The following is a 25,120-nucleotide window of genomic DNA, read 5'->3' as shown; positions in this document are numbered from 1 at the left end:
CTGGACTGTCATCACTATATTTCTGCCGTTTTTTTTTTTTTTTTTTTTTAAATTACCACTCTGCATTATTCCACCCTGCCTTCCCCGTAACCCCCTGGGGCACCCATCTGCTCCCCATCATCCACTTTCAGTCGTGCCTGCTCCATCGCCAGTCCCCTTTCATTCGCTCTTCCCTGCGTCCTTCAGCTTATCATCCTCATCCTTTCTCACACACACACACCTTTCCAGTTCCCCATGCACATTTATGGGTAATCGTGTTGCTTGCCACTCTGGATTATCTGATTTATTTTTTGTACTGTTGTCAATTTCGTCACCAACTGTCATCATCCACCATTCGGTTTTTCCTTCAGCAGTTTTACCAGTGAGCAAAGGTTATGATCATAAGCTTTACAATGGTTGTTCATTCTGTTTCTTCTCATTGTATTTTCCTGATGATTATATAGTATTTTCTGTCTTCCTTCCCTACCTCCCTTCTTAACCTCTCCTACACCTTTTCCCTCCAAAGTTGAGGCAGCATTTTCCCTGTTGGGCCTAACTAACCACCTTGTAATCCAATGACTGTGAGGTTCTGAGAATGCTATAGGACATTATGTAGTTGAAAGACAGTTCACTGGGCTTCATGTTAAACAATATGAGTGTAAGCCCTTTCCAAGCCTCAATTTTCTCTTCTGTAAAATAGAAAAAAAAAAAAAAACCTGTTAGTGATGATACCTGCGCTCTTCTGATAATGTACTTAACAAGGGTTTTGGGGAGAGTAAAATTAAATCATATAATGGATGTGAAAGAATGTAGGAAATGCAATAAAGCAGTTGCAAATACTATTTGTTTGTTCTTTTTTTTGAGATGGAGTCTCACTTTGTTGCCCAGGCTGGAGCACAATGGCTCAATCTCAGCTCACTGCAACCTCTGCCTCCCGGGTTCAAGCAATTCTCTTGCTTCGGCTTCCTGAATAGTTGGGATTATAGGCATGCACCACCACACCTGGCTAATTTTTGTATTTTGAGTAGAGATAGGGTTTCACCAAATTGGCCAGGCTGGTCTTGAACTCCTGACCTTGTGATCTGCCCACCTTGGCCTCCCATAGTACTGGGATTACAGGCGTGACACCACGCCCAGCCGTCGTTTTTTTTTTTGTTTTTTTTTTTTTTAGAGAGGCGGGGTCTCATTCTGTCATCCAGGCTGGAGTGCAGTGGTGCAATCATAGCTCACTGCAGCTGCGAACTCCTGGGCACAAGGGATCCTCCTACCTCAGCCTCCTAAGTTGCTAGGGCTACAGGCATTGCCTCACCATGCCTGGCTAATTTTTAAATTTTTTTGTGTGGACAGGATCTTGATATATTTCCCAGGCTGGTCTCGAACTCCTGGCCTCAAGTGATTCTCCTGCCACAGCCTCCCAAAATGTTGAAATTACAGGGGTGGGCCACTGCACCTGGCCAAGATACTGTTCTTATTCTTCTCTCTGACCCACATCATCATTGTGATTTTTCCTCCTGGCGTTTATCATTACCTTGGCTGAAAAGTTACCCTCTCCTTATGTCTATTATTTTGCCTCTTACTGGAGTTTTATTCATCATTAATCAATATTTTTATGCTTGCTGACCTGTGCACTGAGTCCTGTGGATTGCACCTTTGGCAAAGAGGTAGCAGTTCTGTTTTTAATAAGCTTTTAGTTGGACCCCAAGCTGACCCTAAGTAGAAATCAACATACTTTTAGATGGTAGTTACAGGTACTATATGAGTCACTTAAACATCACCTTCTTTGGGAAGCCCTATGTGACCCTTCCATTCTGGTTTAGATATGCACCCTGTGTGCTTCCATAGCATCTTTTTCTTTTTTACTTTAAGTTCTGGGATACATGTGTAGAATGTGCAGGTTTGTTACATAGGTATGCATGTGCCATGGTGGTTTGCTGCACCCATCAACCTGTCATCCCCGCCCCTCCCCCGAGAGGCCCCAGTGTGTGTTGTTCCCCTTCCTGTGTCCATGCATTCTCACTGTTCAACTCCCACTTGTGAGTGAGAACATGTGGTGTTTGGTTTTCTGTTTCTGCGTAGCACTTTATTCTTATCTCTATTCCAGGGCTCTTCATTTTGTATTGTAATGGATTACAATGGATTGCACAATGGATTGTTTAGTGTCCCTTTTTCTCCAGACTAGACTGTGAACAACTTGAGATCTTTTTAACTTTATATTCCCAGGGTCTAGCACAGTATCTGGTACACTTTGGGCACCCTGTAAATGTTGACTGAAAGAAGAAATCAGTAGATTACACAGAGAAACCTAATCACATAAATTGGCATTGGTTGAACTGTTAAATAAGGTCAAATAGCTCATTACTTCCAACTTTAGGAATTAAGACTCCTAAAGGATATGATACATATTGAAGTGGGATTATATTCTTTTTCTCGAAGTTTTTTTTTTTTTTGAGATGGAGTCTTGCTCTGTTGCCCAGGCTGGAGTGCAGTGGCACAATCTCAGCTCGCCACAACCTCCGCCTGCCCAGTTCAAGTGATTTTCCTGCCTCAGCCTCCCAAGTAGCTGGGACTACAGGCATGTGCCACCATGCCTGGCTAATTTTTGTATTTTTAGTAGGGACGGGGTTTCACTATGTTGGCCAGGCTGGTCTCAAACTCTTGACCTCGTGATCCGCCTGCCTTGGCCTCCCAAAGTGCTGGGATTACAGGCGTGAGCCACCACACCCAGCCTACTTCAAGCTTTTTAAAACACCTCCCCTCTCTCACCCATCTGCATTCTCTATCTTCACTTCCTAGTTTTCCACAACCTTTATACTTACATCAGTTAACTGCACTGAGCCATTAAAGCAGTTTCTTAATTTTCCTCTTTTTCCCGTTACCCTTCTGTGTTTTCCATGCCTATTGGCATTTTTTATCCTCCAAGAGGCATGTTATCATCAATCACTTTTTTAGTACAGTACATGAAGAGAGCAGAATTAAGTTTGAATAACGATATTTATTTGCTGGGTTACCTTTGGCAAATCACTACTTTTGAATGTTAGTTTCTTCATTTGTAAAAATGACTATAACTATACTTACCTTGTAGGATCCTCTCACTTAATTTTCTTTCTTTCTTTTTTTTTTTTTTTTGTTGAGACAGAGTCTCGCTCTGTCACCCAGGCTGGAGTGCAGTGGTGTAATCATGGCTCACTGCAATCTCTGCCTCCCAGATTCAAGCGATTCTCGTGCCTCAGCCTCCTGAGTAGTTGAGATTACAGATGTGCGCTGCCATCCTTGGCTAATTTTTTGTATTTTTAGTAGAGATGGGGTTTCACCATGTTGGCCAGGCTGGTCTTGAACTCCTGGCCTCAGGCAGTCCACCCACCTGAACCTCCCAAAGTGCTGGGATTACAGGCATGAGCCACTGCGCCTGGCCCTCTCACTTAATTTTCACAAGAATGGGCATAATGCCCGGCACATAATAAATGCTTGATAAATGCTGGTTTTCTTTTCATTTGCATAATCTTTCTTATTTACCAGAACCCACTTTATATTATAAGCAGGATTTATTCTCTAGGCTGACATTAAAGGACAAACTGGGCCTTTTAGAAAGCAGGAGGAATTTTTCCTTTGAGTGACTGATAAGATTAAAGAGAATAATTGATTTTAATTCACCTAGTGTAAGCTGTTTGTTCCCAGACTTTGACCAGACTTCTAGACTATGAGAAGGAAAATTTGGGTTGACAAGAAACTTACCAGGCTGAGTGCAGTGGCTCATGCCTGTAATCCCAGGACTTTGGGAGGCCGAGGCGCACGGATCACTTGAGGTCAGGAGTTCCAGACCAGCCTGGCCAACATGGCGAAACCCCATCTCTACAAAAATACAAAAAACTTAGCCAGCCGTGGTGGCGCATACCTGTAGTCCCAGCTATGTGGGTGGCTGAGGCAGGAGAATTGTTTGAACTCGGGAGGCGGAGGTTGCAGTGAGCTGAGATCATGCCACTGCTCTCCAGCCTAGGCGACAGAGCAGGACTCTGTCTCAAAACAAACAAACAAAAAGGAAACTTACAAATGCTTAGAAAACAGTCTGGGCTCGGTGGCTCACTCCTGTAATCCCAGCACTTTGGGAGGCCAAGGCGGGCAGATTACCTGAAGTCAGGAGTTTGAGACAAGCCTGGCCAACTTGGTGGAACCCCGTCTTTACTAAAAGTACAAAAGAAATTAGCTGGGCATGGTGGCCTGTGCCTGTAATCTCAGCTACTCAGGAGGCTGAGGCAAGAGAATCGCTTGAACCCGAGAGGTGGAGGTTGTAGTAAGCCAAGATTGCGCCACTGCACTCCAGCCTGGGTGGAAGAGTGAGACTCTATTACACACACACACACACACACACACACACACACACAAATGGTTAGAAAACAGTTTTCCAACCTATAAAACAATTTTTTTAACAAAAATTTTCTTCACTACCCTCTTCCCTTAGCTAAATCAATATTAACCTCTATAATGTGTTTCAGTGTAATGAAAGAATAATGGACTTTGAAGTTAGGCATTATTACTTACTGTGTTATCCTGTCCATCATTTAGAGAGAAAGAGAGGTATGATAGGCTTTTCATGCCTATTTCACATATCTACTATAAGGACATATTAAAATGTACATTTGGAATCTTACTGTGAATCATCAGTGGTTTTTTATTAATATATATATAAAGTTTTATTACTAAGGCAAATGAAAATTTGTGAGGTAGGTTTAAAGTATTGTCAGAGGACAAGCAACATCTAGAGTTCTTTAGATTAGGTCTTGGAGTAGGAAAGGAACTAAGGCTCAAGGCTGAGGGAATCTGCTGCCATGAATATCCATTTACTTACAGAATTTGTTAAATATTGGACACTAGATACACAAGGTAAATAAGGAACTCATCCAAGAAAAACACATTTAATAGGCTTGTTCCTAATTTTTTGTTGTTGTTGTTGTTTTTAGAGACGGTCTCACCCTGTTGATCAGGCTGGAGTGCAGTGGGGCGATCATAGCTCACTGCAACCTCAAATTCTTGGGCTCAAGCAGTCCTCCCGCCTCGGCCTCCCAAAGTGCTGGTTACAGGCGTGAGCCACCGTGCCTGGCTGTTCCTAATATTTTTAATAGCCCATTTACATTAGCTCTTGGTGGCATGATTATAATAAGTAATGACTCATTAATATAATAGATGAAGAACTTTAGAGCTCTCTAATCTGGATCAGATTTAGGTGCTTGAGGGTCTTTGAAGGCAGGGAATCAAGAGGGAAGAGAATGGGAAGGATTTATTTTACAGATCCTGTTCAAAACCTGTGCTAATTTTCACTTTCATTTTCCTCCTTTCAGCTTTTTACCTCTCATCTTGTTAAACTCATTCTTGTTCAGATATACCTTATTGTTGCTTTTCTAGTCTTTAAGTATTAGTCTTTGATTTCTTAAAAGATGAATTATTAATAACTTTTACTTTGCTAATCTCTTTTCCATACTCCTGGCAAAACAAATCACAAATACAGTGTTTTGTAAAATTCATCATAAATAATCTTAGTTGTTGTTCAAGTTGATTATAACACGTTTTATAAATTTCTGATGTTTTCATGGACGTTTGTATCTCCAGCCCAGATGTCTTTCTTGAACTCGTCTCATATATTTTACTGCCTACTCTACATCTCTTGAAAATCTACTAGACATCTCAAACTCAGCATATTTAAAACTGAATCCCTGATACTTCTTCCTAGACGTGTTCCTCCTCATCTCAGTAATTGGCAACTCCTTTGCTCAGGCTAAACACCTTGGAGTTGTCCTTGGCTTCTGTTTTTCTCCTCTATCCCGCATCTAATCCATTAGAAAATCCTGCTGCTTTTACCCTAAATATATCTAGAATCTAGCCACTTCTGCTACCATTGTGACTTTTCTAGATTACTGCAGTAGTCCCTTAGCTAATCCCCCTGCTTCAGTTCTCTTATCCCTACAGCTTTTCTCCAGACAGCAGATGTAGTCATCTTTTTAGAATGTAAGGGAGATCATGTCACACCTCTGCTTAAAATTTGTAGTAGCTCCTTTTTCACTCAGAGTGAAAGCTGAAGTTGTTACTATGGCCCACAAGGCCCTGCATGATCTGGCCCTCTGTTACTCCCGCACCTTGTCTCTCACTCTCTTCTAACCACAGTGGCTTCCTTGTTGTCTCTCAAACATGCCAGGCATGCCCCCACCTTAGCACCTTTGGGCTAACTGTTCCCTATGTCTAGAATGCTTCCCCCCTAGACATCTGTATGGATAACTCTCTTGCTTCACATTTTAGCTCACATTTCACCTTAATGAGACCTACCCCAACCACCCTCTTGAATGCTACAACTTGTTCATTCTCCCACTGTCTTCTCAATCTTCCTAATTTGCCTCTACATTTTCTTTTTGCCTTAGAACTCACCACTTTCTAAGATACTAATTATGCTGTTTATTATGTTTCTTTTTTATTTTCTATCTTCTGTTAGAATGTAAGCCTCATGAGGGTTGGAATCTTTGTTTTGGTTGCTGTTGTATCCTAAGCGTCTAGGCCAGTGATGCCTCTGTCTTAATAAGTACTGTATAAATATTGATTGAATTCAGTGAAAGATAGTATATTTACTGATTTGGGAGGGCTCCCATTACCTAGGATATTTAATTTAGTAGACTTTGTGGTTATCTGATTAGTAAAGCATGGTTATCTAGTATACTATCTATAGTTTGAAAATAGCATCGTTATGAGAAATTTTATTTATTTATTTATTTGAGACCAAGTCTTGTTCTGTCACCCAGGCTGGAGAGCAGTGGCGCAATCTTGGCTTACTGCAACTTCCACCCCCCAGGTTCAGTTGATTCTGCCTCAGCCTCCCAAGGGATTGCAGGCGCATGCCACCATAACCAGCTGATTTTTGTATTTTTAGAAGACGGGGTTTCACCATGTTGGCCAGACTGGTCTCAAACTCCTGACCTCAAGTGATCCACCCACCTTGGTCTCCCAAAGGGCTGGGATTACAGGCTTGAGCCACCATGCTCGGCCAGAATTTTATTTTTTATTGCTTTTATTCGTGCTTTTACATCTTTTTAATGATGCTTATTGGACTCCAAAGTCCTCAAGTAGTAGCATTGTCTTTTACTTGCTTTGGACTATAAGTAACATGAGGCATCTAAATAGATCATGAATTATTCTTGTTGATTAATAGGTAGAAAGAATAGGCAATCCAGGACAGGGAAATAGAAATACAGTAAAAGATTCTGGGTAGGCTTTAGTAAATTAAGGACATGTGCCTGAGGCTTCCTCTTTTCCTGTCCTAGGGCATCTGACTGGAAATTAGACCAGCCTGATTGGACTGGTCGCCTCCGAATCACTTCAAAAGGGAAGACTGCCTATATCAAACTCGAGGATAAAGTTTCAGGTAATCTTTGCAGGTGACCCTCTAATATTAAGAATATTAATTTGGTGTGCTTTTATAAGCACCTTCAATTTGGGGACTGGAACGGAAATACTACTTGTTAATTGGAGTTCTGGATTTTGGCTTCCTTTACTCAAAAAAAGTCTTTCTCTTATCTCTCAGGGGAGCTCTTTGCTCAGGCACCAGTAGAACAATATCCTGGTATTGCTGTGGAGACAGTGACAGATTCCAGCCGCTACTTTGTAATCCGGATCCAGGATGGTACTGGTAAGAGAACTGGGATTTTGAGTGGAACGAAGTTAGGAAAACAGCTGAATGCACAGCCATGAAAAGTGTGTCCGATTACATTTATCTTTCTTTGGTTTACTTCATTGTTTCTTCCCTTTCTCTAAAGTTACTATAGTTGCTAAAGGAAAAGTATTAACATGTTATTTGTAATAGATAAGCACAAGTTCAAGATGTGGGAATTCATATGTAGACTTAAATAAATCAAAAACACGTATCTAACAAATGAATTAACACATTTTGCACTTTAGGAGGCCGAGGTGAGTGGATCACCTGAGGTCAGGAGTTCGAGGCCAGCCTGACTAATATGATGAAACCCCGTCGCTACTGAAAATACAAAAATTAGCCAGGCCTGGTGGCAGGTGCCTGTAATCCCAGCTACTCGGGTGGCTGAGACAGGAGAATCCCTTGAATTGGGGAAGTGGAGGTTGCTGAGATCGTGCCATTGCACTCCAGCCTGGGCAACAAGAGCGAAACTCCATCTCAAAAAAAGAAAAAAAGAATGAACACTTTTTGCCCGTTTATTGTTTGTGGTAGTTTTTGGTGGGACTATCTTGAATCATCTTATGTGTGGAGGAGTTATTCTCACTCTTTTCTCCATGGTCTATAACAGAGGTTGGCAAACAGACAAATAATAAATATTTTAGGTTTTGCAGGTCAAGTGGCCTCTGTTGCAGCTATTCAGTTTTGCTGTTGCAGTGTGAAAGCACTGTAGAAAATAAGTAAACACATTGATATGACTACGTCGCAATGAAACTTTTTCTACAAAACCAGGCTATGGCAGGATAAAGCCCATGGGCTCTATGTAGTTTATCAACTCTTGGTCTATGAGAAGATGTTTCACATTCAGACTTTGTCTAGTTAGGGTGACCGTTATATTTTCATTGGGCAAAATTTGCCATAGAGCAGCAGTCCTCAACCTTTTTGGCGCCAGGGACCCATTTTGTGGAAGACAGTTTTCCACAGACCGGCATTAGGGGATGGTTTCAGGATGATTCCAGTGCATCACACTTATTGTACACATTATTTCTATTATTATTACATTGTAATGTATAATGAAATAATTATACGACTCACTATAATGTAGAATCAGTGGGACCCTTGAGCTTGTTTTCCTGCAACTAGATGGGGGTGGTGGGAGACCCCCATCTGGGGGTGATGGGAGACAGTGACAGATCATCAGGCATCAGATTCTCATAGGGAGCACATAACCTAGATCCCTCACATGTGCAGTTCACAGTAGGGTTCACACCCCTCTGAGAATCTAATGCTGCCACTGATCTGACAGGAGGCAGAGCTCAGGTGGTAATGCAAGTGATGGGGAGCAGCTGTAAATACAATGAAGCTTTGCTGTCTTGTGTACAACTCTCCTCCTGCTGTATGGCCTGGTTTCTAACAGGCCGCAGACTGGTACCAGGGGTTGGGGGCTCCTGCCATAGAGGACACTTCCTAGTCGAGTCTTCCTGCCTTTTCCACAGGGCGCAGTGCTTTCATTGGCATTGGCTTCACAGATCGGGGAGATGCCTTCGACTTTAATGTCTCCTTGCAGGATCACTTCAAGTGAGTGAAGCTTGTCCTTAGTTACCAGGTTGAATGCTTATAGGAATGCTGCTTCTCACATGAATGGGCAGTATCTCTTTTCCTCCTGGTTTCTTTATTTCTTAAACTATTTCATTATGGATATAAATCTCCCCATTCACTTTTGTTTCCTTAGGTCATCTTTGTGTCTATTCTATGTTTCCTTTCCTTATAGCCTGCAATATGTTTTAGATCCCTTGTGCAGTAGTTTGAAATGATGCTCTGTCGAATGTGCCCCGTCTTTTAGGTGGTAGAGGGAGGCCTACAGTAACAGCAGGGCTTTATGTGGGGAGTTGTGTGCCACTCTTGTTACCTTATGTAGCTGACATGTTTTGTGACTTCTGCAACATTTCTTTAGCCTGCTTGATTTTGGTGCAGCTGTGGTTGACAGCGCTGTGCATACTGTCAGCTTTCTACCTCAAGAGCAAGCATGTCTCTCCTTTTCTGCCTCAGGACTCTCTGAAGTTGTAGAAGGCTAAGAGCAAGCTTTAACTTGGAAAGACTGAGAAACTAACACCCCTTCAGGAGCAGCCCTCAACTGTGGGGAATGGGAATTGGTGGCTAAATGTCATCTTTTTTGAAGGGGCGATTCTAATACGTATTCCGTGAGATTTCTCAGAGTCCCCAGTGGAATTGAACCCCAGTTGTTTTCTTTCTTGGCTTTTTTTCCTTTTGTTTCTCTTTTTTATCTCTCACTGTGTTTTCTGGAATCTCATTTCATAAAAGTACATAGACCCAAATTTGTATGTCAGACTCTGCTTTCAGGAAATCTCAAACTAAGATAACTTCCTGTGTTCCCAAAGGTGGGTAAAGCAGGAATCTGAGATTTCCAAGGAATCTCAAGAAATGGATGCTCGTCCTAAGTTGGATCTGGGCTTCAAGGAAGGACAAACCATCAAGTTGAGTATCGGGGTGAGTATGGTTTTTAAAAATTTTGTTTTCCTGTGCTTCCATAAGCCTATGACATCTTTCTCTTGCTCTTCTTTTTTTCTTTTGTAGAACATTACAAACAAGAAAGGAGGTGCTTCTAAACCCAGGACTGCAAGGGGTGGGGGCCTGAGCTTACTCCCACCCCCGCCAGGAGGCAAAGTCACTATTCCCCCACCATCCTCCTCAGTTGCCATCAGCAATCATGTCACCCCACCACCCATTCCGAAATCTAACCATGGAGGCAGTGATGCAGGTAAATCTAGTACTTCTAATTTTGAGAAATCCAATCTTATGTTTTAATTAAGTGACACCTGTTTGTCAACGAGAGTTAATGTTTTTGCTATGAAATAGCTCATGGTACTGACAAGGTGATTCTGGCAGCTTCTAGCAAGGAATCAAAACTCTTCTAGTGAACTGAGAGTCATAGTATCTCATAGGTTCTTTGGCAGAATATATTTGCTTATTAAAATGACAGTTTCCTTCATTTTTTTCTTGGTTAGATGCTTATAAGCTTTTGAGTCAGATGGACCAAGGTTTTGGTCATGGCTCTGCTACTTTATATTTGAATGTGCTTGGTAAACATTACTTAAGTTTTTTGAGTTTCAATTTCCTTATCTACAAACTGGAGATGTAAAACCACCCCAGTGGGGACTTTGGCTCACTCCTGTAATCCCAGCACTTTGGGAGGCTGAGGTGGGTGGATTGCTTAAGCTTAGGAGTTTGAGATCAGTCTGGGCAACATGATGATTGAAACCCCATCTCTACAAAAAAATACAAACATTAGTTGGATGTGGTGGTGCACGCCTGTAGACCCGGCTACTTGGGAGGCTGAGGTGGGAGGATGGCTTGAGTCTGGGAGGCTGCAGTGAACCATGATTGTGCCACTGTACTCCAGCCTGGGTGACAGAGTGAGACCTTGTCTTATAAAAAACAAAGAAACAAAAATAAATAAATAAATAGATAAAATAAAATAATTACCATCCCAAGGTCGTGAGGGTTAAATGATTTGACAGCACTTAGCATAGCACTTGGAACATAGTAGCCATTTAGTAAATGTTATTTTTTAAACCTTCCCATTTCTTCACAAGAGCAATTGGGAGAAAAGGAGAAGATATCTAAGTTTGTCCATACACTTTCATTCTTTCTTTCTGTTTGGTGGGAGAAGGAATAAATATAGTTCTATCTTCTCATTTGAAAAATGAGAGCATTGGAACTGAGAAAAGAATTTTTCTAAGATTAGAGAACTGTATCTTAGAATCTGAGAATTTTAACTTAATGTATTGGACAATGCAGATAATTTGTTGAATTGATTACTAAGGGTAAGCTTTCTCTTTATGGAATTTTTGAGGTGAAAATATTATAGCCTGCTTCTTTTGGTAAGTGTTGCCAGAAGCCACTGGGGATAGTATCTAGGATTTTTTTTAATTAAATTATTATTTTGAGATAATCGTAGATTAACATGCAGTTGTAAGAAATAATATGAAGAGATCCTGTTTACCCTTTTCCCAGCTTCCCTCAATTGGTAATATTTTGGGGAACTATTGTCAAGTATCACAAATGAAAAATTGACGTTGACACCACTTTCTCATCTTACTCAGCTTACACCATTTTACATGTTCTCATCTGTGTATATTTGTGTGGATCTGTATATTTAGTTCTATGCAGGATTTTTTGTTATTTTTTTGAGATAGGGTCTCACACTGTTGCCCAGGCTAGAGTACAGTGGTGCAGTCATAGCTCACTGCAGCCTCAAACTCCTGGGCTCAAGAGATCCTTCTGCGTCAGCCTCCCAAACATCTGGGACTACAGGTGCACACTGCCACACCAAGCTAATTTTTTAATTTTTGTAGCAACAGAGTCTCACTACGTTGCCCAGGCTGGCCTCAAACTTCTGGGCTTTAGTGATCCTCCTGCCTTGGCCCCCTAAAATGCTGGGATTACAGGTGTGAGCCACTGCATCTGGCCAGTTCTTTGCAGTTTTGTCATGTGTAGGTTCATGGATCCACCATCATTTCAGGTTATAGAACAGTTTAATCACTACGAAGATCCCCTGTGTCAACCTTACACAACCACACCCATCTCCCTCTCATCCTTTCTTCCCCCATTCCTAACGCTTGGCAATCACCAGTCTGTTCTCCATCTTTATAATTTTGTCACTTCAGGAATGTTCTATGAAAGGAATCATATAGCATATAACCTTTGGGACAGGCTTTTCCCACTCAGCATAATTCCCTTGAGATTCATTCAAGTTGTGTATATCAATAGTCTGTTTCTTTTTATTGCTGAGTAGTAGTCCATGGTATGGATATACCAGTGTGTGTAACTATTGCCCATGGAGTGACATCTAGGTTGTTTACAGTTTTTGACCATTATGAATAAAGCTGCCATGGCATTTGTGTACAGATTTTTTGTGCAAACACAAATTCTCGTTTCCAAGATTTTGATTATGTTTTTCTTTTTTCATTTCTTACCTTGTGTTTAGATATCCTTTTAGATTTGGATTCTCCTGCTCCTGTCACGACACCAGCACCAACTCCAGTTTCTGCAAGCAATGACTTGTGGGGAGACTTCAGCACTGCATCCAGGTAATGGGCATAGTGAAACTAGCATACTCTCAGTCAGGGTGTAGAAGATATGTACAGTCAATCAATCAGGTGTGGAAGATATGTACAGTCATTGAAATCTTTGATCTGGAGAAGCAATGGATATGCAGGTCACGTAGAGTCTTTTGGAGGAGTTCTAGTGAACGAAATATAGTAGTGCTGGGAATGGGGGGACAACAAAGCTGTAGGATGAGCTTTGAGTGGGATATTTCAGGCCTTGGTAAGTAGGATTGCCATGAAGTGTGGTTTTGGAAATTCTAGGCAGTGATTTCTTAGAAACTGTTAGGTAAAGAATGGAGTTGTTATCCTAATGTTATGTCTTTGGCTTTCTCTATTCTCCTGTCTTGCAGCTCTGTTCCAAACCAGGCACCACAGCCATCCAACTGGGTCCAGTTCTGAATGGCATTGGCAGGACATTAAGGACAGACTTGAGGAATAAAAATGACCTTGAGGGCACCAATCTGTGAGGGAAGTTAGGAACCCATTTGCTCCCCAGAACCAAAATGACTGGACAATCTTTTTCATTAGCTTCTCCATCACATTCAAGCTGGTTTATGTTACTCCCCTGTGTTGTTACTTGTACAGCCAAGAAAGTATCTGTTATCTCCTTCTTAGTACCAAGGTAGGGGACTAGTGGATCTTATAGTTTTGGCTGACTATGCAGGGCTCAAAAGGCCATCATCTGTTTGAGAGGGAATGACCTCTAACATCTGTAAAAGTTGTCTCATCTTTCAAATTCTTTAACTTATTTCAAAATCATCTCATGACCCTTGTGTGCCTCTTTGTGAAGCCCTATTTAGCCATTCCAGGGGAGTCAAAAACCTTGCAACTTCCTTCTCCACTAACCCAGGACTAAAAATGGACAGGCTGACCTCAGTGTTTACAAATTCAGAATTTTGATAGGGGTAGATATGGAGAAAGACCTATTTCCTGGGTCTCTGCTGTGTAGCCTCCTTCAGGCTTATTGTACTCAGTGAACATCCAGTGCTGGGTGCAGCTCCATCACCCTCTTGTGTGTTTACATATTTCTTTCTATGATAAGAGGGTTGTGTTAGTGGCACCTCCACTATTCTTTTCTGTTTGTTGAATTTGAATTGTGGAACATCTTTGACCAGTGGGTGTCTCTGTAATGAAGGAGGTTCAAGAGGCTGTGCTTTCCAAGTGATAGCCTATAGGAGTGTTTAATTTCTTGCAGCTCCATCTGGTTGCTGCATTTGAAGCATGGCATTAATTTGTATTTGCCCTGTTATTTGACCTAAAGTTGAAGGGTTTAGAGTTTTTAACCTGATCTGTAGAGCAGAGAGGTTGAAAGCACTTAACTCTTGTTTAGTATCCTCATTGCCTTGCTGCCTGGGTATCTGGCCCCTTTCCATAAACATTTCAGTTCATGTAGTTCTTTAATAGAAAGCTGCTATTATGTATATTGTCATTTGTGAAGGAAGTTGGAGAGTCACAGCTTTACTGTGACAGGTTTTGCCCAAGGCTTTGATACCTGTCACCCAGGGTATCTTAAAAGCAAGTTGTTCTCCCACTACTTTCCTTTCCCTCTGCCCTGCCATTCCTTTCACAATGCTGTGAAAAAAGTTCTGCTTCTTAGGTGAATGGGTACTTTCTATTTTGTTTCTAAATGAGCAATTTTGAGGATGAAATGGGAAGATATCATTGCTTCGTTTTTGCACCTATTGGGTATGTACACTCTGGCAGAAGGGAGTCCTTATGTTTAGTTTCAAAATATATTACTTTCCTGGATTCCCTTCTTAACTTTTTCTGACTTCGGGTCCATTTTCTTTTCATTGCCTCCTTTTCTAGGCAGCTGTATTCTTGCAGAGCCATGGCAGGACATATTAAAATTCCAATAGAAAACACTAAACGGAAAGTCTGTAGAATCACTAGTGACTAAATACTGGGAACCTATTTTCTCAATCTTCCTCCATGTTGTGTTCTTTGTATTCTCAAGATGATAATATATTATGTATTTGAATTCCTGAAAAATGGAAAATGTTTAAGATATATGTATATAAAGCATATGCTGTGTTGGTGCAATAATGGTAATTAAAAATATGAAAAAAGTGTCTCTTTTATCTTTTAATTTGCTTATTTGATTACCTTTTAAATTTAATTGACCAAATATAAGTGGACCAGTAGGTAATAAAGATATTTATATCACTCTTTATTAAGAAATAAGGCTTTTAAGAAGTTGAGACTAGACCTCTGTGCTCATGGTTCTAAAATGACAGAGCACTCTGTGTAATCAATGAATATTCATTATTTATTTTCTGGTACAGTTAATTTAATTTGCTTCAAATTATCTTCATGATCTAGGCCACCTCTTATATCTTAACTGTAATCAGCAGAAATGAAAGGGATCAGTATAAGAGAAATAACTAAGGTCAGAGCCACAGACTTTGGAAACCAGAAAAGATCTTGGGAGTTCTTGTTCAGTGATTGTCACAGGAGATAAATTAGCTAGATGTGGTGGTTTACTCCTGTAATTCCAGCACTTTGAGAGGCTAAGATGGGAAGATTGGTTGAAGCCAGTTCAAGACTAGCCTGGGCAATATAGCGAGATCTCATCTCTACAAAAAAATCTAAAAATTAGCTGGGCATGGCAGCATGTGCCTGTAGTCCTAGCTACTTGGGAGGCTGAGGTGGGAGGGTCACTTGAGCCTGGGAGGACGAGGCTGCAGTGAGCTGTGATTGTACCATGGTACTCTAGCCTGGGTGATAAAATGAGACTCTCTCAAAAGAAAAAACAAAAAACATGGATCAAGGCTGGGCACGGTGGCTCATACCTATAATGCTAGCACTTTGGGAGGCTGAGGCGGGTGGATCACCGGAAGTCAGGAGTTCAAGACCAGCCTGGCCAACATGGTGAAACCCTGTCTCTACTACAAATACAAAAATTAGCTGGGCGTAGTGGTGGGTGCCTGTAATCCCAGCTACTCTGGAGGCTGAGGCAGGAGAATCACTTGAACCTGGGAGGCAGAGGTTGCGGTGGGCTAAGATTGTACCACTGCACTCCAGCCTGGGTGACAGTGAGACTCCATCTCAAAAAAAACAAAGCCCCCCAAAAAACCCCCCAAACCGTAAAACTATAGCTACAGTAATTTGTTAGTGGATACACAGTATAAAAATATGAAAATTGGTGGCCGGGCGCGGTGGCTCACGCTTGTAATCCCAGCACTTTGGGAGGCCGAGGCGGGCGGATCACGAGGTCAGGAGATCGAGACCAAGGTGAAACCCCGTCTCTATTAAAAATACAAAAAATTAGCCGGGCGTGGTGGTGGACGCCTGTAGTCCCAGCTACTCGGAGAGGCTGAGGCAGGAGAATGGCGTGAACCCGGGAGGCGGAGCTTGCAGTGAGCGGAGATCGCACCACTGTACTCCAGCCTGGGTGAAAGAGCAAGACTCCGTCTCAAAAAAAAAAAAAAAAAAAAAAAAAAAAAAAAAAAAAAAAAAATGAAAATTGGTATCAAAAACAAAATGTGGCTGGGTGTGGTGGCTCACGCCTGTAATCCTAGCACTTTGGGAGGCTGAGGCGGGAGTATTGCTTGAGACCAGGAGTTCAGGACCACATAGTAAGACCCTGTCTCAAACAAAACGAAAAATATATATGAGAGGGAAAAGTGCAGAGTTTTTGTATGTGATTTAAATTATCAGCTTAAAATAAACTGTTAAAAAGTGTTATGTAAACCTCATGGTAACCACAAAGCAAAAACCTGTAGTAGATACACAAAAGATAAAGAGAACAATCAAAGGACTATAGAAAATCATCAAATAAAGGAATAGAGCAAGAGAGGAAGAAAGGAACAAAGGGCCCACAAAACAAAAAACAATTTAAAAAATGGCAGTAGTAAGTCCGTACCTATTAATGATTATTTTGAATGCAAAATAGATTACATTCTCCAATCAAAAGACAGAGTGGCTAAATGAATTTAAAAAATGAGACTCAACTGTATTCTGCCTACCGGAGCATCACTTCACCTTTAAGGACACATAGAGACTGAAAGTGAGGCATGGAGAAAGATATTTCATGCGAATGGAAACCAAAAGAGAGCAGGGGTAGCTATATTACTATATAGTCCCTCCTTATCTGGGGTTTTGTTTTCTGTGCGTTCAGTTACCTGCAGTCAACCATGCTTTGAAAATAACAAGTGGAAAATTTCAAAAATTATTCATAAGTTTAAAAGTGGCACACTGGGGGCTGGGCGCAGTGGCTCACCCCTATAATCCCAGCACTTTGGGAGTCTGAGGCGGGCGGATCATGAGGTCAGGAGATTGAGACCATCCTGGCTAACATGGTGAAACCCCGTCTCTACTAAAAAATAGAAAAAATTAGCCAGGCATGGTGGCGGGCACCTGTAGTCCCAGCTACTCGGGACTCGGGAGGCTGAGGCAGAATGGTGTGAAGCTGGGAGGCGGAGCTTGCAGTGAGCCGAGACTGTGCCACTGCACTCCAGCCTGGGCGACAGAGTGAGACTCCGTCTCAAAAAAAAAAAAAAAAAAAATACTGCACACTGTTTTGAGTAGTGTGATGAAATCTCACACCATATTCCTTTGCCCTGCCCTGGATGTGAATCATCCTTTTGTCCAATGTATCCATTCTGTATACATTACCTACCTATTTGACACTTAGTAGTCCTCTCGGTTATCAGATTGTTGTGGTATTGCAATGCTTGTACAAATTCATTTAACCCTTATTTTACTTAATAGTGGCCCCAAAGCACAAGAGTAGTGCTCTGGTGTATTGTTATATTTATTCTATTTTATTATTACTTATTGTTAATCTCTTGCTGTGCCTAACTTATAAATTAAACTTTATCATAGGTATATATATATAGGAGAAAACATAATGTATATAGGGTTCAGTACCATCTGTGGTTTCAGGCATCCAAGGGCGATCTTGGAATGTATTCCCTCAGGCTAAGGGGGGAATACTGTATGTATTTCAGACAAAATAGACTTTAAGTCAAAAGCTATAACAAGAGCAAGAGACACGGTCATTACATAAATGTTGAAGAGGTAAATTCTTTTTTTTTTTTTTGAGACAGAATCTCCCTCTTGCCCAGGCTGGAGTGCAGTGGTATAATCTCGGCTCACTGCAACCTCTGCCTCCTGGGTTCAAGCGATTCTCCTGCCTCAGCCTCCTGAAGCTGGGACTACAGGCACGTACCACCAGACCCGGCTAATTTTTGTATTTTTAGTAGAGATGGGGTTTCACCATGTTGGCCTCGCTGGTCTTGAACTCCAGACCTCAAGTGATCCACCCACCTCGGCCTCCCAAAGTGCTGAGATTACAGGTGTGAGCCATCGCGCCTGGCCCAAAGAGGTAAATTCATCAAGATGATTGGAGCATCAAAATATAAGCAAATAACAGATTTTTTTTAAAAGTGGAAGTTTATTAAGAAAGTAAAGGAACGAAAGAATGGCAGAACAGCCCTCTTAACAGACTTGAAGAGGGAAAGAGACAGCAATAGAATACCCCACTTTCAACAATGGATAGATCAGACAGAAAATCAAAGAGGACTCATTGAACATGAGCTGCACTTTAGACAATATGGGCCTAAGAGACATATACACAACGTTTATTCAACAGCAGCAGAATACACATGCTTCTCAAGTGCACATGGGATGTTCTCCAGTAGAAATATGTTTGGTCACAAAACAAGTCTTAACAAATTTAAGATTGAAATCATATTAAGTATCTTTTGACTATAATAGTCTGAAATTAGACATCAATAACAGGATGAAAACCAGAACATTCACAAATATGTGGAAATTAAAATGTTTCCTGAACAACCGATGGGTCAAAGAATCAAAAAAGAAAAAAATATCTTGAGACAAATTAAAGTGGAAACACAGCATATCAAAATTTATGGGATGCAGCAAAAGTAGTTCTAAAAGGGAAGTTTATACCTCCTTTAAGAAAAAAGAAAGGTCTTAAACAACCTAATGTTACACCTACAGGAACTAGCCAAAGCCCAAAGTCAGCAGAAAGAAAGAAGTAACAGGCCAGGCAAAGTGGCTCACGCTTGTAATCCCAGCACTTTGGGAAGCCGAGGCGGGTGGATCACGAGGTCAGGAGTTTGAGATGAGCCTGGCCAACATAGTGAAACCCTGTCTTTCCTAAAAATACAAAAATTAGCTGGGTGTGGTGGCACGTGCCTGTTGTCCCAGCTACTTGGGAGGCTGAGGCGGGAGAATTGCTTGAATCTGGGAGGCAGAAGTTGCACTGAGCTGAGACTGTGCCATTGCACTCCAGCCTGGGTGACAGAGTGAGATTCCCTCTCAAAAAAAAAAAGGAAAAAAAAAAAAAAAGGAAAAAAAAAAAAAAAGAAATAACTAAGATCAGAGGAGAAATAAATGAAATTTATATGCCTTTTCTGCTACATTAAAAAGAAAGAACTGATACCAATCCTTCTCAAACTCTTCCAAAAAATTGAAGAGGAGGGAATAATTTCAAACTCATTTTACAGGGTCAGCATTACCCTGATACCAAAGCCAGATAAGGACGCTACAAGAAAATTACATCCCAGTATCCCTGATAAACACAGATGCAAAATCCTGAAGAAAATACTAGCCAACTGAATTTGGCTAGTATATTTAATAGAGCCTGTTAAAAGATTATACACCATGATCAAGTGGGACTTATCCCTTGGATACAAGGATGGTTCAACACACACAAATCAAATGTGATAAACTGTCTTAACAGAACGAAGGACAAAGGCCATATCATCTCAATAGATGTGGAAAAAGCATTTAACTAAATTCAGCATTCTTTTATGATAAATACCCTACAATTTAGATACAGAAAGAACTTACTTCAACACCATAAAGGCCATATATCACAAGCCCAGAGCTAACATGATTGTCCATGGTGAAAAACTGAAAGCTTTTCCTCTAATTTAGGAAGAAGACAAGGATGCCCACTCACTACGTCTATTCAACATAGTGCTGGAAGACTTAGCCAGAGCAATTAGGCAAGAAAAAGAAATAAGAGGCATTCAAATCAGAAAGGAAGAAATAAAATTGTCTTCGTTTGCAGAAGACACTAAATGAAATAAGCCAGACAGATAAATGATGCATGATCTCACAAGTGGAATCTAGAAAAAGTCAAACTCATAGAAACAGTAGAATCATGGTTACCTAGGCTGGGAGGTCAGGGAAGAAGGGAGATAATGGTCAAAGGGTACAAAGCTTCAGCTATAAGATGAATAAGCACCGAGACCTGATGTATAGCATGGTAACTATAGTTAATAATAATGCATACCTGCAGTTTGCTAAGAGAGCAGATCTCAAGTGTTCTCACCACACACACAAGTAACTATGTGAGGTGATGGATACGTTGATTAGCCTAATTGTAATCATTTCACAATGTATACATACATTAAAATATCACATTGTATATTCTAAATATATATAATTTTTATTTGTCAACCATATCTCAATAAAGCTGGAAAAAAGATATATATATTATATATATATATGTATGTATGTGTATGTAAAAAGTAACACATAACTGCTTTCTTCAGAGATTCTGATATACCTCCTGCTTTTGCCTTCCTGTAGTAGGACTTAAGAGACTTCCTGAACTGTGTCTTTTCTTATCATTACTGAGATTTTGAGGCACTGTTATTGATAGAGGTATATCTTAGACCTTAAGTTTTTGTTTGGGAAAAAAAATGTGGACAATCAATTTTCTAGCTCAACTCCCCTTAATTATATTTGATACTACTTGTCTTGTTATAATGTGAGCCTGTATTACTCACTGCCTCCGTTCCGATAACCTCCTAGGCAGTCGGCTTGCCAATGGCTTTTTTAGTACTAATTCATTGCTGACATGTTAACCGCAAAGTAATGTTTGTGTAACAAAGCTCTGCTCATGTTTTTTACTCTCCTATTAATTGCCTTTAATAATTCTTCTTTGCTTATAAAGTCCAAAATATCATTTCATCTTCAACTCAGTTTTCCCATTGACTCACAATGTGCTTTAACAAACTTAAGCACTACTATTTGTTTTTCTTTCTTTCTGTTTTTTTTTTTTTTTTTGAGACAGAGTCTCTCTCTGTCACCCAGGCTGGAGGGCAGTGGCGCGATCTCTGCTCACACAAGCTCCGTCTCCCGGGTTCATGCCATTCTCCTGCCTCAGCCTCCCGAGTAGCTGGGACTACAGGGGCATGCCACCACACCTGGCTAATTTTTTGTATTTTTAGTAGAGACGGGGTTTCACCATGTTAGCCAGGATGGTCTCGATCTCCTGACCTCGTGATCCGCCCACCTTGGCCTCCCAAAGTGCTGGGATTACAGGAGTGAGCCACCGCGCCCGGCTACACTAGTTGTTTTTCGTATGCCACAAGTATTGAGTGCTTGCTAAATTAAAATTTCTTCTGCCTAGAATACCTTCCCTTTTATACCTGCCTGTTGAGGTCCTTCCCATTGTGTAATGCTCGCCCAAATACTACTTCATGAAATGTTTACCTGTCCTTTCAATCTGAAAGGTGATCTGTTTATTTGAGGGGGCAAAGGGTGGGGAGTGTTGCTGTTGAAATTCTCTTCCTTACTTGTTTTAAGCTCTTTGAATATAAAAACCATGTCTTCATTTTTATGTACTTGCAGTACTTCCCATACACCTTTCTAGATAGTAGATGCTCACTAAGTACTTGTGGAATTAACAGTGATTTCAGTGAGTAGGGACTAGAAGTCAGTAAGTTGAGTGTTTTCTGTCTTTTACTCATTTTCATTTGGGTTGCTCCTGGCTACATGACTTAAGCATTCCTTATATGCTTTATCATAGTTGCAGAAAATCTCATTTCTTTTTTTTTTAGGTCAGTACATTTTAGTAAGGCCAGTCCATCACCTTAAATGTTTTCTAGATGAGATACACCAGTTGTGACAAATACTTGGTCTTACATTGAATTGTAAGCCACCTCAGAATAAATTAAATTCCATTTTCCTTTTTTCATTCCAGTGCATTTTCCTCATTTTTCCTCTGTATTTAGGATGGCAAACAAGTACTTTATGCCTTGCAAATAAATTGGTTTCTGTGGTCATAATTACAAATCAAGCCAATTGGGTGCCGCTGTGCATATCAAAGCCTATGGCTTCTCCATGAATCCTAATACAGGACAGTTGATTCTCTTCAAGAAACAATCAAACCATCCCTGCCTTCTCCACCATATCTTTGATGTTTCCCTGCACCTTTTCTTTCTTTTTATGAAAAACTTCTATTTTAGATTCAGAGGTACATATGCAGGTTTATTATATAGGTAAATTGCAAGTCATGGGGGTTGGATATACAGATTATTTTGTCGCCTAGGTAATAAGCATAGTACTTGATAGGTAGTTTTTCAATCCTCTCCCTTCTCCCCCTCCCCACTCAGGGACCCAATGTCTGTTGTTCCCTTCTTTGTGTCCATACGTACTCAATGTTTAGATCTCATTCACAAGTGAGAACATGTGGTATTTGGTTTCCTATTCCCGCATTAGTTCACTTAGGTTTATGGCCTCCAGCTCTATCTATGTTGCTGCCAAGGACATGTTCTTTTTCTTTTTTTATGGCTGCATAGTATTCCATAGTGTATACATACCACATTTTCTTTATCCAGTCTACCATTGATGGGCATTTAGGTTGATTCCACAACTTTGCTATTGTGAATAGTGCTTCAGTGAACATATGTGTGTGGCATGCATGTGTCTTTATGGTAGAATGGTTTATATTCCTTTGGGTATATACCCAATAATGGGATTACTGGGTTGAATGGTAGTTCTAAGTTCTTTGAGAAATCACCATGCTACTTTCTACAATGGCTGAACTAATTTATGTTCCCACCAGCAGCATGTAAGTGTTCCCTTTTTCCGGCAGCCTCATCAACAGCTGTTATTTTGACTTTTTCATAATAGCCATTCTGACTAGTGTGAGATGGTATCTTATTGTGGTTTTGATTTGTGTTTCTCTAATGATTAGTGATGTTGAGCAATTTTCCTTTTCTTTTTTTTTTTTAGATGGAGTTTCGCTCTTGTCACCCAGGCTGGAGTGCAATGGCATGATCTCGGCTCACTGCAACATCCGCCTCCTGGGTTCAAGCAATTCTCCTGCCTCAGCCTCCCAAGTAGCTGGGACTACAGGTGTGTGCCACCATGGCTGGCTAAGTTTTTTGTATTTTTAGTAGAGACGGGGTTTCACCATCTTGGCTAGGCTGGTCTCAAACTCCTGACCTCATGATCCACCCGCCTCAGCCTCCCAAAGTGCTAGGATTACAGGCGTGAGGCACCGTGCCTGGCCGATGTTGAGCAATTTTTCATATGCTTGTTGGCCACGTGTCTTCTTTTGAAAAGTGTCTGTTCTTGTCCTTTGCCTGCTTTTTAATGGGTTGTTTGTTTTTTGCTTGTTAATTTGCTGTTTATAGATTCTGGATATTAGATCTTTGTCAGATGCATAGTTTACAAATATATTCTCCCATTCTGTTGGTTGTCTGTTTACTCTGTGAATAGTTTATTTTGCTGTGCAGAAGCCGTTTAGTTTAATTTGGTTTCATTTGTCAGTTTTTGTTTTTGTTGTAATTGGTTTTGGCATATTCTTTATGAAATCTTTGCCCATTCCTACGTCCAGAATGATATTTCCTAGGTTATCTTTCAGGGTTTTTATAGTTTTATGTTTTATATTTAAGTCTTTAATCCCTCTTGAGTTGATTTTTGTATGCATAAGGAAGGGGTCCAGTTTCAATCTTCTGCATATGGCTAGCTAGTTATCCCAGCACCATTTATTGAATAGGGAATCCTTTCCCATTGCTTGTTTTTGTCAACTTTGTCAAAGATAAGATGGTTGTAGGTGTGCAGCTTTATTTCTGGACTCTCTATTCTGTTACATTGGTCTATGTGTCTGTTTTTGTACCAGTACCATGCTGTTTTGGTTATTGTAGCCTTATAGTATAGTTTGAAGTCAGGCAACACAATGCCTCCAGCTTTGTTCTTTTTGCTCAGGATTGCCCTGGCTATCTGAGCTCTTTTTTGGTTCCATATGAATTTTAGAATAGTTTTAAAAAAATTCTGTGAAGAATGTCATTGGTAGTCTGATAGGAATAGCATCAAATCTGTAAATTGCTTTGGGCAGTATGGCCATTTTAACAATATTGATTCTTCTTATCCATGATCATGGAATATTTTTCCATTTGCTTGTGTCATCTCTGATTTCTTTGAGCAGTGTTTTGTAATACTTGTTGTAGAGATCTTTTACCTCCCTGGTTAGCTGTATTCCTAGGTATTTTATTTTATTATTTTTTGTGGCTATTTTGAATGGAATTACATTTTTGATTTGCCTCTCAGCTTGGACGTTGGATTTTTGTGCACTGATTTTCTATCTTGAAACTTTACTGAAGTTGTTTATCAGATCTAGGAGCTTTTGGGCAGAGACTGTGGGTTTTCTAGGTATAGAGTCATCTCGTCTGCAAACAGATGATTTGATTTCCTCTGTTACTATTTGGATACCTTTTATTTCTTTCTCTTGCCTGATTGTCCTGCCTGGAACTTCCAGTACTATGTTGCATAGGAATGGTGAGAGTAGGTATCCGTGTCTTGTTCCAGTTCTCAAGGAGAATGCTTCCAGCTTTTGCCCATTCAGTATGATGTTGGCTGTGGGTCTGTCATAGATGGCTCTTATTATTTTGTGGTATATTCCTTCAGTGCCTAGTATGTTGAGGGTTTTTAACATGAAGAGATGTTGAATTTTATCAAAAGCCTTTTTCGCATCTATTTAGATGATTGCGTGGCTTTTGTTTTTAGTTTTCTTTATGTGGTGAATTACATTCATGGATTTGTGTTTGTTGAGCCAACCTTGCATCCCAGAGATAAAGCCTACTTGATAATGGTGGATTAACTTTTTGATGTGCTACTGGATTTGGTTTGCTTGTATTTTGTTGATGATTTTTGTATCTATGCTCATCAAGGTTATTGACCTGGTTTCCTTTTTTCTTCTGTCTCTGCAAGGTTTTGGAATCAGGATGATACTGGCTTCATAGAGTGAGTTAGTGATGAGTCCTTCCTCCTCAAATTTTTGGAACAGTTTCAGTAGGAATAGTTCAGCAGGAACCTCTTCTTTATACATCCGGTAGAATTTGGCCGTGAATCCACCTGGTCCTGGGCCTTTTCTGGTTGGTAGGCTTTTTATTACTGATTCAGTTTCAGAACTTGTTACTGATCTGTTCAGGGATTCAATTTCTTCCTGGGTCAATCTTAGGAGGTTGCATGTTTCCAAGAATTTATCTATTTCTAGTTTTTCTAGGTTTTCTAGTTTGTGTGCATAGAGGTGTTCATAATAGTCTCTGAGGGTTTTTTGTATTTCTATGGGGCCAAT

The 25,120-nt window shown here is 40.5% G+C and overlaps 1 protein-coding gene across 5 annotated transcripts in view; it reads left to right on the top strand.

Annotated features, from left to right (window-relative positions):
• NECAP1 (NECAP endocytosis associated 1) overlaps positions 1-25,120 on the top strand; it is a 39,539-nt gene that overhangs the window by 346 nt on the left and 14,073 nt on the right. For 3 of the 5 annotated variants that reach the window (XM_063639705.1, XM_063639702.1, XM_063639703.1), the window contains exons 2-8: positions 7,278-7,378; positions 7,538-7,642; positions 9,139-9,220; positions 10,042-10,150; positions 10,238-10,421; positions 12,651-12,753; positions 22,774-22,896. In XM_063639705.1, coding sequence (XP_063495775.1) covers positions 7,278-7,378; positions 7,538-7,642; positions 9,139-9,220; positions 10,042-10,150; positions 10,238-10,421; positions 12,651-12,753; positions 22,774-22,896 — 807 coding nt within the window. Of the gene's footprint in view, positions 1-7,277; positions 7,379-7,537; positions 7,643-9,138; positions 9,221-10,041; positions 10,151-10,237; positions 10,422-12,650; positions 12,754-13,121; positions 14,844-22,773; positions 22,897-25,120 lie in introns of those variants that run through there. The other 2 variants (XM_055280768.2, XM_055280767.2) reach the window with 2 other exon arrangements.

The sequence above is a fragment of the Symphalangus syndactylus genome, chromosome 5, assembly GCF_028878055.3.
Source record: "Symphalangus syndactylus isolate Jambi chromosome 5, NHGRI_mSymSyn1-v2.1_pri, whole genome shotgun sequence".
NCBI lineage: Eukaryota > Metazoa > Chordata > Mammalia > Primates > Hylobatidae > Symphalangus > Symphalangus syndactylus.
This window is presented reverse-complemented; position numbering and strand designations above follow the sequence as displayed.